General features: G+C 41.4%; 1 protein-coding gene across 1 annotated transcript in view; it reads left to right on the top strand.

The window, feature by feature from the left end:
* Window positions 1–17673, top strand: part of HECW1 (HECT, C2 and WW domain containing E3 ubiquitin protein ligase 1) — a 235951-nt gene that overhangs the window by 205649 nt on the left and 12629 nt on the right. Inside the window, exons 22-24 of the mRNA XM_049641299.1 lie at window positions 11273–11371; window positions 11914–12043; window positions 16974–17120. Coding sequence (XP_049497256.1) covers window positions 11273–11371; window positions 11914–12043; window positions 16974–17120 — 376 coding nt within the window. The remainder of the gene's footprint in view (window positions 1–11272; window positions 11372–11913; window positions 12044–16973; window positions 17121–17673) is intronic.

The raw sequence follows: 17673 nt of genomic DNA, 5'->3' as shown, positions 1-17673 counted from the left end.
AATAGAATCAAAGTTTATAGTTTTATAAAGTTCTCTCCATGTTACAATATGAATTCTAAAGCTATTTGTAGCCTGACCTCTCTGTTGAGCTGCAGACTCTTTTATCCACATACCTACTAGACATCTTTATCTTGATCCTCCTCCAAGTTAGCATCTAATCTCTCCCATGAACCACCTCCTACCATCCTTCCCTTCTTCTACTCACATAAAGCTCCAGGTCCTGACATTTTTACCTCCAAAATTTTTCTCACAATGACCTGAACATACTTAATACACCCTCCTATCTGCCCTCCTCAAGTCTACCCTCCATTTGACTGCAGACTGATTTCTTAAATCACAAACCAAATATATCACTCCCTTGCTTGAACCCTTCAGTGGGTCCCCATTCTCTATGATTTAAAGGCTGAGTTTATTGGCGTTATTGGAAAATAAGACCTTGCAGGACCTCCTACTTCCTCTTTCTTCAGCCTAATCTTGCCCCTCCTCACTCTTTGTGCTCTAGTCATCATGAATTGCATGCGTTTCTAAACACATTCCATTCTATTTCCTACCTCTTTCCTCACGTGATTTTATTTTCTTGGAAACCCCTTCCCTGCCTTAAAGTGATCTAATTTCTACTCATTCTTCCAAGCTTACCTCAGTCATCACTTCCTCCAGGAACCCTGCCTAGATTTAATCCCTCCCAAATCAACAAGTGTCCTTCCTCTGTGTTTTCACACACCCTGTGTACTTTTCTACAGCACATCTCATGTGGCAATGAAATGCTGCATTGTTATGTCTCTCCTCCTACTGTCCTGTAAACTCTTCAGAATGAACATTTACCTTTGTCATCTTTCTACACACTTCATACATAGAAGGCACTCAGTAAATTTGTTGAAATTGGAAATTCATGAACACACCATAATTTCTCTCATGTGAAAAATAAACCCAAGCCTTCTTTGGTGTCACACCCTTTTCCACCTACCACTCTGATTTACTGCTCCTCTTTAGGGACACATTCATATAGAGTATCTGTGCTTACTTTGTCCACTTCCTCTTCTCCCATTCTCTCTAGCTAGCCTTTCCTCCCCTTTACCCCCGCGGAAACAGCTCTCATCAAGGTTGCCAAATCCACTGGGCAACTCTCAGACTTCCTGTGACCTGATCTCAGAGGCACTTGACACAGTTGGTCTCTGTCTCCATCCCAAAACATGTTCTCTTGGTTCCTCTCCAACCTCATTGCCATTTCTTCTCAATATATTTTATTGTGCCTCTTCATCTTTCAGATCCATGAATGCTCAGCCCTTGGCCCACCTCTCTATCTGCATACACTTCTTTGGGGAAATCCTATCCAGCTACATAACTACAACTGCAACCTACATCCTGCCGACCCTTACATTAATATCTGCAGCCAGGCCCTGTTCCCGGAAGTACTGACTCATTGGTACAGCTGCCTACTCAACAGCTCTACCCAGATATTTAATGGGCGTGACAAACCTAATATGTCTGAAAGAGAACTCTCAAGTTTTTCCTGCAACTTTCTCTTCTGGTGTTTTCCATCTTGATAAATGACACCACAATCTACACAATCGCTCTGGTCCAAGATCATGGAATGTCTTTGGTGCCTCTCTTTTTCTCACATCTCCCATCCAGTCCATCAACAAATCCTCTTGGCTCTATTGTGAAAATACATCCTGAATCTGACTTCATCGCCTCCACTATCACAACCTAGTGTAAGATACCATCATCACCCATCTGGATTACTGCAGGAACCTCTAAACTATTCTCTCTGCTTCCACTCTTGCCAGACTCACCTCTCTCCACACAGCATCCAGAGTGATCATTTCAGCATATCAATCAGTTCATTCATAGACCCTACATGAAATCTCCAGTGGATTCCTGTCACACTTTGGATAAAATCCTAAGTCCTTACCATGGACTGCGCCCTGGGTATCTCTCCAAACTCATGTTCTACCATTCCCCCTTTGTCTGTCTGCGGTCCAGTCACACTAGGCTCTTCTCTGTTATTCAAACAAACTGTATGTGTCCCCCTTGGACATTGCTGTTCCCCAAGCTTATAATGCTCGTTCTCTTGGAGGCTTAATTCAGATCAGGTGTCATCTGCTTAGAAAGAATGACACAGTCTGGTGCTCTTGGAAAGAATCATTCTTCCCTCCCATCGGTTCCCCAAGAGAAACCTAGAGGCCAAGTTCCTGGTGGGAGTCTAAAATAACATCTGGTGGAGTAGGAAGGTATACTTAGAGATTCTAGGAGTACTGAACAACTGCCCAGGTATTGCAGAGTAGAGCATAAAGCCTTAAGATTGGTGAACCTTGTTGCCTCAGAAGGTCCAGGAGAGGCAAGTGGTGCCTATGTGTCAGTTAGAAAGGAGACTCTGATCACCTAATTGGATATTCTTCCCCTGAGAGGATGGCTTTGCCGCCATGTCCACCAAGGGACATTGAGCAATGTCTGGGGACAATTTGGGTTATCACAACAAGTACTGGCATCTAGTGGGTAGAGGCCACAGGTAGTGTCAGACATCTTAGAGTGCATTGGACAGCAATAGTCAATAGTGCTGCAGTTGAGGAACCAGTTCTATTCTTTTGAGACCTCTTAAAAGACCTTAACCCCACAAGTCTGGTCAATTACCAGTGACCTAAGACAGTCAAGAAAGTAGCAGGAATGGAAAACATGGTTTCTGCAGAGAGAGCCTTCTAGAATTCAGCTGATACAAACCACCTGCTGTCAAGTCTGCAAGTGTTAGGCAGGGCACAGGTGGGTGCAGTCACAGAGTCACAGCTTGGAAAGGAGGCCATTGTGATGGTGTTCTGGGAGCATTCTGGCATGGGTGTAGTTTTAGCAGCCCTATGGCCTCATTCATTGACTCAACAAAATGATTTTGAGCCCCTCGGATTTGCCAGTACATTGTTGCTTCTGACAGGTGTTTTTGCTCCAGGAGATGCTGTGGCATTTGGAAGAGGCCTCCAAAGTCTGAAAACTGTACTGGATTTGGGGCAAATCTCTGTTTCCTGCCAGATGTTCCCACATCTACTCCAGTTGCTATCCCCTCACCAAAGGCAGCAAGAGCCAAGCATGTTATAACCAAGTGTCCAGCCTCTTTACTGTTCTCAATATACTGATTACTCAATAATCTGATTACCTTTCTAGGCAGGAAGGCCAGGAGATGGGGTCAGCTTTGGGTCTTTCAAGGCTGAAGCTGATGCAAGGGGCCTCTGTGATGCTGAGTAGTGTTGCATCAAAATATCCAGAAACCAGAGTCACACAGAGGGAGACTGAAGGCTTACTTATAAGTCAAGAAGAAAATGAGAAGATCACCAAACCCAACGACACCTTGAGACAATTATTAGGGGGGCAAGTTTAATGCCAGATACATACTACAGAATCTTTTAGACTTAGCATATTGCCTGGATAGTGCACTGAGGGTTTTATTCCATTTTTATATCACTTTTATATAAAGGGATTAATTAGAAGCCTTTTAAGAGTGTTTCGTTTCACTTTCCAAATTGTCCTTCCAAGGTGTCATTTGGTCTTTTATTTTCTCCCTTGGCAAGCCGTCTGCTTTCACTACCCTAAATTCAGCCTGTGAACAAGAAATTCCTCTCCTAAACTTCCTGACTAAATTTTTTGCCATTGCACAAACTGTTTTTGTTTAAAGAATCAGTTGAAAAATACACTGTGAAATCATTACATAATACCTTCCTGCTAAAACATGCTCTCACGCAAAGTTCCATTGGAGAGATTGAAGAGGGAGAGGGGGAAGGAGGAGGAAACCTGCTATGTCGGCTTCTTGGTGTAAAACATTCACCACATCTTTCAATACATTGCCTCAGTCACCTAGTCTCCTCTGCAGTTCAGTCTTTCTTGCTTTCTTCTTGACTAGAGACCTGCTATCAATACTGGGAATGTGAGCAATTAACCTAATCAACAGGCATCAAGTGATATATGATGTTTCAGAAATTTTCAGTAGGCTTGTTTAGTTGTGCTCCGCTGGGATAAAATCAGATGATAATTTTTAATTCATTTCAATAAATCATGCACTGTGACGCCTGAATGCTATGTGTAAACAGAGCAAAAGCTTGCGGTTCTGCAGCAGCAGCAAACAGCAGACTAGTCCACTGGCTTAGTCCAATTCTCATCCTTCAATCCAGCATGGGTGTACAGCCCTGGGGTTCTGAGCCTGGTATAAGGGATCTACAGATCATATGTATTAAATACCCAGGTAGACTGACCTCCACTAGTCCTTGGACAGAGTCTTTTAGTGTTTTAGCAGTTGCTCTATACAAGCGGTACCATCATGACCCCCATTTTGCAGATGAGTAAACTGAGGCTCATGGATGCTCAGCAGCTTGTCCAAAGTCACACAGGTCAGAAGAGTTAACCTGAGGCAGCCTGACACCAGAACTGACAGTTTTTTCTTTCCCACCAAATTGCCTGTTTTGAATTATTAGCAAATAGCCCAGAGAGTAATGAGTCAACAAACAATAATACATTCAAGGGGAGTCAGGTCTTTGTTGGGCCTTTAAGCCACGTGGGAAGATGTGCTAGAAAGTGTGAAACTCCATTACCTTTTGAACTCACTAAAATGTACAAAATGCAGATGGAACTGAGATAAATCCGTGCCAGTGACATTGGTTCCTTTTAGATCTCCTGCCATAATCTCCCTCCATGTCTTTATGAGAACAGAGGCAACTCTGTTCATCCTCCAGACATCTAGTGAGGTATTGAGGAGGCTGTTTGAAGACTGATATCTGCCCATTTCAAAAGTCCTCTGATGGTCCCAGAGTTAACTGGCTGCATGCTGCCTCCCCCAATACCTGTGAGCAGATGGATAAAGATGAGAAATACTTATGTTTCCATCAGAGCAGGAGGGGCCAAACCAAGTGAAGAACATTTATGAAATTGTAATACTTTGCCAGTTTACTTAAATCTCACGATGAAAATCTATATTTGCAGATATGTGAGGGCCTCTGAGCTGTCCTGTGGTGTGAAAAGAGGATGCTGCAGAGGAGCAGGAGTGTCAAGGCAACCCGATAAACACACACAAGTGTGTCTGTGCTCCTCCAGGGATATGCAGGGGAAAGACCCATCAGGGTGAAAGATGTCCCCCCATGCAATGGAGTTGATGTGCTTTTATTTGGTATTTTCTATGTTGTTCATATTTTTCTTTACACTCAAAAATGCCCAATTCTGTTTCGTTTGGTTTGGTTTGATTTGGCAGGAGGGTAAGTGTCGATGACGCCAATAACAGAAACTTGCAATGCTTGGAAAATCAATGCATGGGAAAGAACTAGGGTCCAAGTGCTATTTCTACAAATCACAAAGTTGGTGGGGTTATGTCGATAAGTCTGCTTATAAGCTGTGAATATTCTTCCCCTGAAGGAAAACAGACCATTCCTTCTTACCAGTGAAACCTGTTGTTGATTGGCTCTCAATAGAAGTGATTTTTTTCTATTAAATATAGAGTTCTTGGTATTTTGCTACATTGATCATATTTTTGTGGTGTCTTGGGTCCAAATGGGTTTCTGTGGATTCATCTCTGATCAGTAAACAAATAGTAAAAATGGCTTCTGTGTTTTTAAAAAGTCAGGAATATATCTTAAGGTGCTGGCATATATGAATATCCTGGGGAGTTTTCATATTATATGCAAGGTGGAGCTAGAGGGAAACTCTGTCTTCCCACAACTTGAGGATTACTGATGCAAGGAGGCCCCACTCCTGACCCATCAGAGTGCTGTATCCTTCAAGTAGCTGGAATGGAGGAAAGGTTGAGACCCACCATCTGGTACAAGGGGAAGGGCCCCTGTGGGACCTGCCCTGGTATAGCTGGTGTGTGGATTTAGACATGCCTGGTACATGCAGTTGAGGGAGATGCCTTGTCTCCTCGTGTCCTCAGATATCTCCATGCTGTCTTCACTTGCATCCTCTGATTCACCTGGGGTCCGAGGCCCCTCCTGTGAAGAGAAGTTGAATGGTGTCCCTCAGTGGAATTGAACACATGTGGACATGTCTGATATGCTTGCAAAGGGAAGCCAACAAAAAGCAAGTGTGAGCAGGGAATCTGGGGTCCTCAGAAATAACACAGCTCAAGAGAAGCAGAAAAATGGCACAGCAAGCCCGAGTGGCCAGCAACCCTGAGCTGGAGATGTGAATGAGGGGTGGTAGCTGCTCCCTAGGCCCACCATGGCTTTGCCAGCCTAGGAATTCAAGGACAATGAATGCACTTCAAAAAGAGTCCCAGGAAACTCTCAGGTCCCCAGAAACTGTGCTGTGAAGTCCCTCTACCAGAGCAGGTCAATACCGAGGAGCTGTTTCCCTACCAGCAAAATAAAAATGAGCACAAGCCTCTTCGAAGCGTAGATCTTGGGCAGCAGCCTGGGGGTCGATGGCAGTGACACCAGAACATGCAGCACATTAACTATCTCTGGGATTTGCTGAGATCAGTATGGTTTTAAGAATGGCGGCCCAGCAAAGAAGGAGGAACAGGGCCACACCCCGAGAGCTAGGCTGGTCTGCAGTATCCGATGAGACTCCTTATGGGGTCCCTGAGGAGGAAGGAAGGACGGAGGCCCTGCAAGTTCACTCATGGGGGCTCTGCAATGGGGGCTTGAGGCCTGGATATTAAAGTGACCCATGCATACTCACAGGCAGGGAAGGCATAATCTCGTACTTCTGTAGCAATTTACTTTTGTTTGTTTGTTTTTAATGTTTATTTTTGAGAGGAACAGAGCATGAGAGGAGGAGGGGCAGAGAGAGGGAAACACACAATCGGAAGCAGGCTCCAGGCCTCTGCGCTGTCATCACAGAGCCCAGCACGAGGCTCGAACCCACAAACTGCAAGATCATGACCTAAGCTGAAGTCAGATGCTTAACTGCCTGAGCCATCTAGGTGCCCCCTGTAGTGACTTACTTTTATCTGTCCTTAAGACTGTTTGTGCCAGGGTGCTGGGTGGCTCAGTCAGTTAAGCGTCCGACTTTAGCTCAGGGCATGGTCTCGGGATCCGTGAGTTCAAGCCCTGCATTGGGCTCTGTGATGACAACACAGAGCCTGGAGCCTGCTTCGGATTCTGTCTCCCTCTTTCTCTACCCCTGCCCCACTTGTACTCTCTTTCTCTCAAAAATAAATAAACATTTTTAAAAAACCCATTTGTGCCAAGTAACTTAGATCAAAACAAACTTTTTTTTTTTTTTTTTTGCTTAAATTATGTGCACAGTAGGGGCACCTGGGTGCCTCAATCAGTTAAGCATGGGACTTCAGCTCAGGTCATGATCTCACAGCTCATGAGTTCGAGCTCTATGCTGACAGCTTAGAGCCTGGGGCCTGCTTCAGATTCTGTGACTCCCTCCCTCTTCCTCTCCCTGACTCACTTTCTGTCTCTCTTTTTCTCTTAATAAATAAATAAGCATTAAAAAAAGAACACTTTAAAATAAAAAAATAAAATAAATTATGTGCATAATTTCTTCAATTATTAATACAGAAGTAAAGAGACATAATTTCTTTCCATTTCATAATTCCTACACATTTGTAACAACACATACAATCACTCTCCCAACAAGTAATTGTTCAAGCTAAATGAGATAAATAAAGGAAGTGCAGGATCACTAGAAGATGTTTTCTCATAAATGAAATTAAGCACCATGGCAATTCATCAACTGGTAAAGGCGGCTTTCCATTCCAATCTATGCTTTTTAAGCTATTGTTTTGGGTTTGAATTGTACAGTTGTATTGTGCTTTACACAAACTCATTCTAGATCACAGTTCATCACTCTGGAATATATCTTACTATATGTATTTTGGTCTGGCTATGAGCCATCTTGTCTGTGTTTATGCAAAGCCAAACCACATTATCATAGATTGCTTGCACAGCTACAAAAAAATATCTAGAGCTTACTAGTGGCCTGCATCAGCCTATACTGTGAAACCAGTATAATTTGGTCTTTAGAAATTCCATCTTATGGTCTACTCCTTTCAAAGCAAACAAACAACTGTCTATTGGTGGTCTGCATTGCAAGTCCGCTGTGCTAGAAACCATGCCATCTGCCACACTCCATCTGGTCACAGCCCTTTGTTGAGAGGTAGGCAGTGGTGATCTTTGCTGCACAGTGCTGAGCAAGACACCAAACCCTGAGATATCCTCCCCAGACCTTGCTTTCCTGATCACTTACAATTGATCCAAGGTGAGCATCCAACCTGAGTTGCAACAAGCAAGAAATCGTGCTGGAAATTTGGACCTAGGACAAAGAGACTCAAGTTGCTCTTGAACTCCAGGATGAAAACCATGAGAAGCACTGATGGCAAGAGAGAAGAAGGGAGCAGATGTGCACAGAGAGGAGCCAAAGGGAAAAGGTGGATGCAGAAGGGAGAAGTCACTTGAGTCGCTCATTTTTCTGATGCCCAACTGCATTCCTGACCCTGGATTCTGTGAGACACCACTAGGGACTTATAAAGAATTTCCCCTTGGCTTAAGCTAGTTGAAGTTTACTTAAACTGAAATATTTCTAATTACCACAAGTTGGTGTTGGAAGCCCACATAAAATAAGACAATGATATCATTTAAAGAGTGCAGTTTTCCAGAAGAGGAAATGGAAATCAGGTAGTTAAGTCCTTGCACGAGGTCACATACCAGGCATATTGTAAAGGGTGGTGGTAACCAGCATCCTTCTGTGTTTTTACTGTTAAATAGTGTGCTGAGATAGATGTTCCTCATTATGGTAGGGAAGGATTCTTCTCGTCCTGGTTACTACAAAGATTTTTTTCCTCAGAGATTGATGGCAGATACTAACAACTAACTTTTCAGCTTCTAACAACAACCAAAAATGCCATATGACTTTTGTCTTTTGACATCATAATTTATTCTAATAATAGAATACCTAGTATTAAACTGTCCTCAGTTTCCTAAAATCAAATATCTTTAATCACTTTGCATTGTTCTGGGAATGGATTGGTAGGTTCTGGTGTTTTATTTATGATTTTTTTAATGTATGAGTGAGATGTCTTTAGTTTTCTTTCTTTTGCTCTTTTCCAGATTCCATTTATGGTGATGTAACTCATAATGATGAACTGAGTTTTCTATACTTTTATGATTTCTGAACTATTTATATAGCAAGGGAGTTTTCTATCTGTGGAGGGTTTGAAAGACTATGTCTTTAAATACATGGGTATATATATCCATTCCCAGCATCAATTTTGTAGAAGTCCTTTTTCCTTATAATTTTCTAGTTCACACTGTAGTTATTGGTCTATTTAAGTTTTCTACTACTTCTTGAATAGATTTGAATAATTTTATATTTTGTTAGAAAATTCACAATTCATTGAAATATTCCATTTTTTCAACATTGAGTTGAAACTTGGATTTTTGTGTAATATTTTTATCTACTCCATATCTGTGGGTACTTAGTCCCTGCTGAGATTACAATATTTCTTTAGTAGGCCCTTTGGGGCCACCTCCAAATGAGGAGGGTACTTAGCCAGGCACCTGTATTGATCTTTGCTGTCTTTCTGCTTTGGGTGGCCTTGGTCATCTCCATCTGGATGGTCACCAACCCCATCATCATGCTAGAATTATCAGCTGTAATGCTTAGAGTACAGTTAGAATGGGTAAGCCTATATTGGAGTAGAAGTAAACAGGATTGTTGTAACCATGTTTGGGACTGATTGGGCAGGGCAGGAGAGAGCACTGAGGGATGAAGCACTGGTGGGGCACCCTGGCCGCAAGGACTCAAGGACTCTAAGATGTCTAATTATCCTATGAACTTCTCCATCCACGGTGCAGCCCATAACGCCTTCACTGAGCTTCCCTTTGCCTCTAGTCTCTTTGGAGTCAGTAATATTTCTATGTTAATATTCCCATGTTGTTTCCTGCAAATACAATTGACCACCTGAAATATGCCAATTTGTTTTTTTTTTCTTTGTTTTTTGGGTTTTTAAAAAAAAAAATTTTAATGTTTTTATTTTTGAGAGAGAGAAAGAGAGACAAAGTGTGAGCAGGGAAGGGGAAAGATAGAGAAGGAAACACAGAATTAGAAGCAGGCTCCAGGCTCTGAGCTGTCAGCGCAGAGCCCGATGTGGGCCTCAAACTCAGGAGCTGTGAGATCATCATCTGAGCCAAAGTTCATCCCTTAACCAACTAAGTCACCCAGGAGCCCCAGGACTATTGCCAATTTGAAGTGTTGTTTATAATTATGCTTATTCTATGGGATCAAATGATCTATTAATTTAAACAATTTTTATAGTAAAGAATAGGAAATCTTCTGAGCCTGAAAAGAACCTCATGAAAGGTAGTAAAGATGGGTTAATTGGAAATTCCAACTAAGACCATCTGAAAAATCACAATTAAGTTCACACTTAGGTGAAAAATCTACTTAGATGGAAAGAGACCAGGGAGACCCCTGTTATATGGACATAGGAGCCAGAGATGGCCAAGGCCCACACAGTGAGGAAACCAGGGTGTTAGACCAAGCAGATAAGAATCTGGTTGCGGAGCAGGGCCACAATGGGACCAAGGGAGCCTCAGCACTCAGCCAAGCAGGTTATTAGCAAAACTTCCAGGATATTAGAAAAAATCCCAGGATTTGCCCCAACAAGGATTTAAATTGGTAAAGGCCCTTACAGCTGGAGGTAGCTAGATCTACAGGACCAATTCTTCCAGCAGAGACCTGTTCTTTGTTTGCATGTGGCTGGCAGTATTTAATAGCACTGTGGGCTCAGCTTATTGCTTATCACAATGTGATTCAATGTAACTCTTCCCACTGACTGTAAGCACAACTGCCATATGGGACTCATACTCAAATTCTCCACCTCTTGGCAGGTATCAGGTGCACATTTGACCTTCAGGTGGTATCTCTGGAATATCTGAACAGATAAGGATGGACGGTCCAAAAAAATTTTCTGTGTCTTGGGTTCAGGTCCTCCTCAGGTTCAATGTGGACTGTTTATCTAGGTTCCAGACTTCCCCTTTACAGTGCATTTCTTCTCTTGGGTCCTTATACCATCAGTTCTGAGGAGAGAATTCCAGCCTAATGACTGTATTCTGGTACCTGGGGGAAAGGAGGGTTCCTTTAGCACATACCAAGCACATAGGCATTGTTTATGGTAAAGAGTAAGAAGGAGAAGGAGAATGGGTACCTCCCTTGTGTCATTAATTGGCAAATTCCTTAAACAACTTACAATGAGTATTATCAAGAAATACATCAAACACAAATACAAATTGAAATTTTTAACAGTGTAAATTTCTACCTGGCCTTAAATTGCTCTGCCTTGTCTGTGTTCCAGGTTCAGGTTTAGTGGTCGGATCCTAGGCCTGGCTTTGATCCATCAGTACCTTCTTGATGCCTTCTTCACAAGGCCCTTCTATAAGGCACTCCTGAGACTGTAAGTGTATTGCAGGCCATGGTCCGCAGCCCTGCCTATGGGACAACAGTCGCTGACCTCCCTGGCACCACTGACCCTTTGTCCCTGTTTTGCCCTAACCATTCCTGTTTGTTCACTTTCCTGAATGCTTAGATATCACATAAACCTTTTAGTACAATAAAAAGGCATTTGGAGTTTTTATGTAAGCATAGGAGTAGACAATTATAACATCATATAAAGGATATGAATCAGTTTGTATAAATAATTACAGTAACATTACAAACTTTGCATTACACTACTAAGTAGAATTGATCTAAAACTTAGTTGTTTTTAAATGTTTTAAAACTTTTATCCAATTGCCATCAAGAGTTCCTGAGTCAGTAACTATCCCATGTTTATTACTGTCATTCGCAAAAACAAAAAAAAGCATCGAATGAATGGAAAGATTCATCAATGTATTCAAAAGTATCAAATTGTTAGACTCAGTGTATATTGTTTTAGCCAGGTCTGGGCAGCCGTTTGTTTAACAATCTGTTTACCTTTCACCCTTGGGATGCATCCAGGCCCTGTGATTTAAGTGATCTGGAATATCTGGATGAGGAATTTCACCAGAGTTTGCAATGGATGAAGGACAACAACATCACAGATATCCTAGACCTCACTTTCACTGTTAACGAAGAAGTTTTTGGACAGGTTTGTGAGATGTGGTGCTTGGAAAAGACCATTTGTTTTTTTATTGTGGAAGATTCACATAACACAAAATTTACCACCTTAACCATTTTTATGTCTGCAGTTCAAACTTGTGAAGTATATTCACACTGCTGTATAATCTCTAGTACTTGTTCATTTGGCAAAACTGAAGCTATAGCCATTAAGCAATTATTCCTCATTTTTCCTTCTCCCCAATCCCTTGAAACCACCATTCTACTTTCTCTTACCGTGGATTTGGCTGCTCTAGATACCTCACATAAATGGAGTCATAGAGTATATGTCTTCGTGTGACTGGCTTATTTCACTTAATACAATGTCCTCCAGGTTTATCCACATTACAGCATGTGACAGGATTTCCTTACTTTTCAGGGCCGGATAATATTCTGCTATATGTATATACCGTATTTTATTTACCCATTTATCTGTTGATGGACCCTTGGGTTGCTTCCACATTTTGGCCATTGTAAATAATGCTGCTGTGAACATAGGTATACATTTACCTGTTCAAGTTCTTGCTTTCAATTCTTTTGGATAGATACTGACGAGTGGGATTGCTGGATCGTAAAGTAATGGGATTTTTTTTTTTTAATCTAGAAAACAAAGAATCTCATCCATTTAAAATACAATTCTTTGAGGACTACTTCCTTGTCTTCTTTCTTTTCCTTGTTATGACATGGATCTGCTTTAGAGAGTTTTTTGAAAATCAAATATGATAATGGATCAGAAAACATTTTTTGAAGTGTGAAATACACTTGTAAGGTATTTCTGTTATCTGCGCAACGACAAAAATACTTTTTTTTATCACTAGCATCTAGATGTTTGCTCCTCCAAACTGCATGTATCTCAATACTAGTAATAAGATAAAGCTTTGCATTTTTATTCCCACCAGTATATATACCTTTGAATCTTCTGGGTTACAGTTTTTCAGGTTAACCATAGCCTGAGTCACTTACAAGAGATTTCAAAAGCCTCTGACACATGATAATTTGAAATGGGTTGTTGTGAGAATTGAGTTGATAGGCTGTATAAGTATCTTGATGAATGTGCACAGTGTGCTGAGTCTGTGTGAGAGGTACCCACTGACCCCTGCAGCACCATACCATAATCATAAATTTTGGACAGGTCAGCATTCTGTTGAATTTCCTTTGTGTAAAGGACACTCAGGTATTCTGAATAATACCCTCTTCCATATTTGAGAAAAAATTATTTCTCCTTATAACTATAAAGGGTACACGTAAATATGTTCAAGAATATATGATTCATTGGGCACCTGGTTGGCTCAGTCAGTGGAGTATGCAACACTGGATCTCAGGGTTGTAAATCCAAGCATCACTTTGGGTGTAGAGATTACTTAAAAAATAAAATCTTAAAAAAAAAAAAAAAAGAATATACGATTCACATGACTGTCCTACCTTGTACTAGATGAAAGTATAAAATACACTGTTCCCTGTGTGTGACTTCTTTTAGTTCATTCTTTATATCTGTCCTGTAGTAGAAGGTAATCATTTAGAAAGTTTTATTAAGACAAATGGGTAGTCATCTTAAAGTTTAAGTTACACTCCTAACCTAACTCATTACACCAAAATTAATTCCACCTGGATCAGAAAGCGAACCATTAAAAATAAATAAATAAAAAGACGAAAATGCCAAGATTTTTATTTTTAATCTTCCAGTAAGGAATGCTCCTGTAGATATGACCCAACTTTCAAAGTCATAAAAGCAGAGATTGACATAGCAAACTAAAATTATTGTTTTAATTCTATGTGGCCACGATACAACATAAGCAAAGTAAACATGGCATAATATCGAATACACTGTAATGTATTACACAGACAAAAGCCTATTCTTTCAACATTGGAAGAGATCCCACATCAATAAGAAATGACCAACAACACAATAGAAAATTAGCAAAAAATACATGGTTCCCAGAAACGGAAATATGAGGAAATACTCGATCTCATTCACAAGTTGTAAAAATGTAGGGGCGCCTGGGTGGCTCAGTCGGCTGGGCAGCCGACTTCGGCTCAGGTCAAGATCTCGCAGTCTGTGAGTTCAAGCCCCGCGCCGGGCTCTGTGCTGACAGCTCGGAGCCTGGAGCCTGTTTCGGATTCTGTGTCTCCCTCTCTCTGACCCTCCCCTGTTCATGCTCTCTGTCTCAAAAATAAATAAACGTTAAAAAAAAATGTAAATTAAAGCATAGTGAAATGCCATTTTCTCTTATGAGATTATCTTGAGTCAGAAAGTTTAACAGTATTCTGTTTTGGAGATGGTGTAGAGAACAGGCACGCTGTATGGGAGTGTAGATAGAAGTTTGGTTCACTCTCCATGAAGGGCACCTTTGGGATAGCTACTCTCATTCTAAATGGACCTACCCACACCCCCACCAGGTGTTGTATGTAAGTGGTGAATCACTGAATTCTACACTTGAAACTAATATTACACTGTATGTTAACTAACTGGAATTAAAAAAAAAATTTTTTTACATTTATTTATTTTTTGAGAGACATAGAGAGACAGAGCACAAGTTGGGGAGGGGCAGAGAGAGAAGGAGACACAGAATCCAAAGCAGGCTCCAGGCTCCCAGCTGTCAGCTCAGAGCCGGATGCAGGCTTGAACTCACAAACCATGAGATCATGACCTGAGCCAAAATTGGACGCTTAACCAACTGAGCCACCCAGGTGCCCCTAACTAACTGGAATTTAAATAAAAATTAAAATAATTAAACTAAGAAAAATAAGAAAATAAATGCACCTGCCCTTGACTCAGCACCCATGTCTAGAAATTTGTCCTGCTAATATATTTATTCACACCTAATTCAAATGAGTAATGTATCAAGATCTTCACTGCAGCATTGTTGATACTTGAAAAAGATCTGAAACAATATAAATGTCCAGCAACGGAGCATTGGTTAAATAAATTATGATACATCCACACAACAGAATAGTGAGCTATTGGGATGTGTGGTTAAAAAATGCAAGACATCCCAGCCCATCAACTTACATGTAAATCATAAACAATAAATAGGGTATTATAACAAAAATAGAATAAGTCAATTCTAAATTGGTATAAAACAATTCTTACATTTTTAAGTGAAAAGTATGGTGATGAACAGTGTATATAATATGCTACTGTTTGTGAGCAAAACGAGATGATATATACATATTCTCTGATAAATACATAGAATCTTCCTGGAAGAGAAGTAAGGGCAATTTTTCTCCAGGTAGGGAGATTGTATGGCTGGGAGATGAAATGAGAAAGAAGCTTGCTTTTCATTTATGGCCTTTTATGCCACTTGAATGTTATTCCATGGATGCATATTACCTACTTAAAAAAATGAGGTAAACCACAAATAACTGAATATATAAAATTAGAAGGAAAAAATAATATCTAAAAAACAAAGAGCCATCCTTCACGGGTATGTGGCATAGGAACAACTCAGAAAAGTTTAAGATGTTCCCAAAGAGGATGTGCCATAGGTCTAGAATAACTCATATCTCTGTAAATGGGTGTCTCGTTCCTCTTCAAATGAGGTCACTAAGAACTATGACTTGGGTTTTAGGAAACCGAGTTATAGCCCTTCTTTTGGCAAGTTATGAGACACTGCGGAGCAGACAGATAGATGCAGGTGAAAGACATGATGGGCGTTTCCTGGGTGTGTTAGTTAGGATTAGAGTCAGCTGCCAGAGAAGAAACCCAAAATGACCCAGCTGAAACGAACAGTTTATTCTTCCCTCACAGAAAAGTGTAGAGGCAGGCAACCCAAGGCTGCAACACCTACCAAGGGCATCTGCACTTATGGCCCAGATGCTAATAGTTCCCGAACCATCATGTTCCTGCCTGAGGCATCAGGACAAAGGAGCAACAACCCCTCCCTTTCAGGGGGTTCCTGAAAGTGCCATACAACATTCCCGCTTACAGAGTATTGGCCAGAATTTAGTTACAGGGCACACCCAGCTGCAAGTGAGGTTAGGAAATAAAGTCTTTTACTGGGCAGCTAAAAATCAGAGGTTCCAAGGAATGTGGAGAATTAGTGGCAAGTAGGATGTTATAATCGGCCAGTATTTTGTGATTAGCACTAATCACCTAAGTGCTGGAGAGAAAAATAACTGTCAGCCTTTTGTGGACTATTTGTTCGGGTAGCTGTGTCAATGAGTGCAAATATACATATCTATGTTTATTAAGCCAATGACTAAGTAGAGGTATGCCTTACATGTCTTATAGCTTTGAGACATGAGGTGAGCCCCTTAAGTGAATTTAAGATGACCCCCTCCAAACACCAAAGCTTTCTGATAAAAAAAAAATGTCTAATATGTTACCCACCCTCTTGCCTTTCAAAAGACAGAACACAGATCGTAACTTTTCTCAGTGACTCGTTTGTCCTAACAAACAAGTGTCACCACGTTAAGTGGCATTGTCATTCTGTTTCCTTTCTCAGTCTGTCATTCTTCAGCCACTATTACACTGAGATGTAAAAACCATCTTCTCATTATCTGCTATTTTTCTGCCAATGATCTGCTTCGGGTGGGGAGGCTGGTGGCTGTTGAGAATTTGATCTAATTGGGATTTGGGGAAATTGAATGTGTTATTATGGTATAAGGACATTCTGGTCCATCTGTTCCCCTGGGACAACCAGGAGCACTTTTCTTTTATTTCCATTATGCCTCTTGAGTTAAAGAAACATGTTTCCTCTTTATAAAACAAAAACTGCAGTAAGGTGCATCAGTATCATCTTAGAACACGCAGAGCTTTTTTTAGTAGCTTCCAGGAAAGGAACAAGAACTAAGGAGGCAATAATGCAGAAGCCACGTTGAAGAAGACTTTTTGTAAATAGTTCATCCTCCTAGAATTGATGTGAGTCACTGCACGATCCACTGAGTTGACAAGCATCACAGTCTCTCTGTTTCCCCACAAGGTAACGGAAAGGGAGTTGAAATCTGGAGGAGCCAACACGCAGGTGACGGAGAAGAACAAGAAGGAGTACATCGAGAGGATGGTGAAGTGGCGGGTGGAGCGCGGTGTGGTGCAGCAGACCGAGGCCCTGGTGCGGGGCTTCTATGAGGTGAGGAGGGTGGCTTGTGGGGAAAACGGAGAAGAAGAACCAAGGCGGGCAAAGGGCTCAGCTCCCGTCACCAGAGGGCAAAGAGGAGACCCTTGGGGTGGATGAAGAAGGTGTCAGAGTTCTCTGGAAAACCAAACTCTTACGGTAGGTGAAAAATGCTCTCACAAAGATATTGTTGTGGCCCCAGTGTGCCAGATAGGAAAACTTTTGTTATCTCCTGTCAAGAGCTGTGCGTGTGTGTTTCCTTTCGTTCGGCGAAATAAAAATAAGTGAAGCGAAGGCATTCGAGGGCATTGTCCACTCTTGGTAGATTTCTCTTTTGTTGTAGTGTCACTGGGTGCCACGTAATCCATACTGAGGTGGTAAATCAAGAGGACAGGGACAGCTTCCAGCTTCCTATGCTCCAAACGTCGACACCCTTAAACTTTTGCAATTAAGAAACAAGACACTGTAAATGTTTTCTCAAGGCTTGAGTCTTGGAAAGTTTTCTTTCCCTGCTGTGATGGACAACAACATGGCTCACTGGCTTGTCCATCTCTACTTTGATTAGAGG

Source organism: Panthera uncia, chromosome A2 (genome assembly GCF_023721935.1).
Source record: "Panthera uncia isolate 11264 chromosome A2, Puncia_PCG_1.0, whole genome shotgun sequence".
In the NCBI taxonomy this organism is placed as follows: Eukaryota; Metazoa; Chordata; class Mammalia; order Carnivora; family Felidae; genus Panthera; species Panthera uncia.
This window is presented reverse-complemented; position numbering and strand designations above follow the sequence as displayed.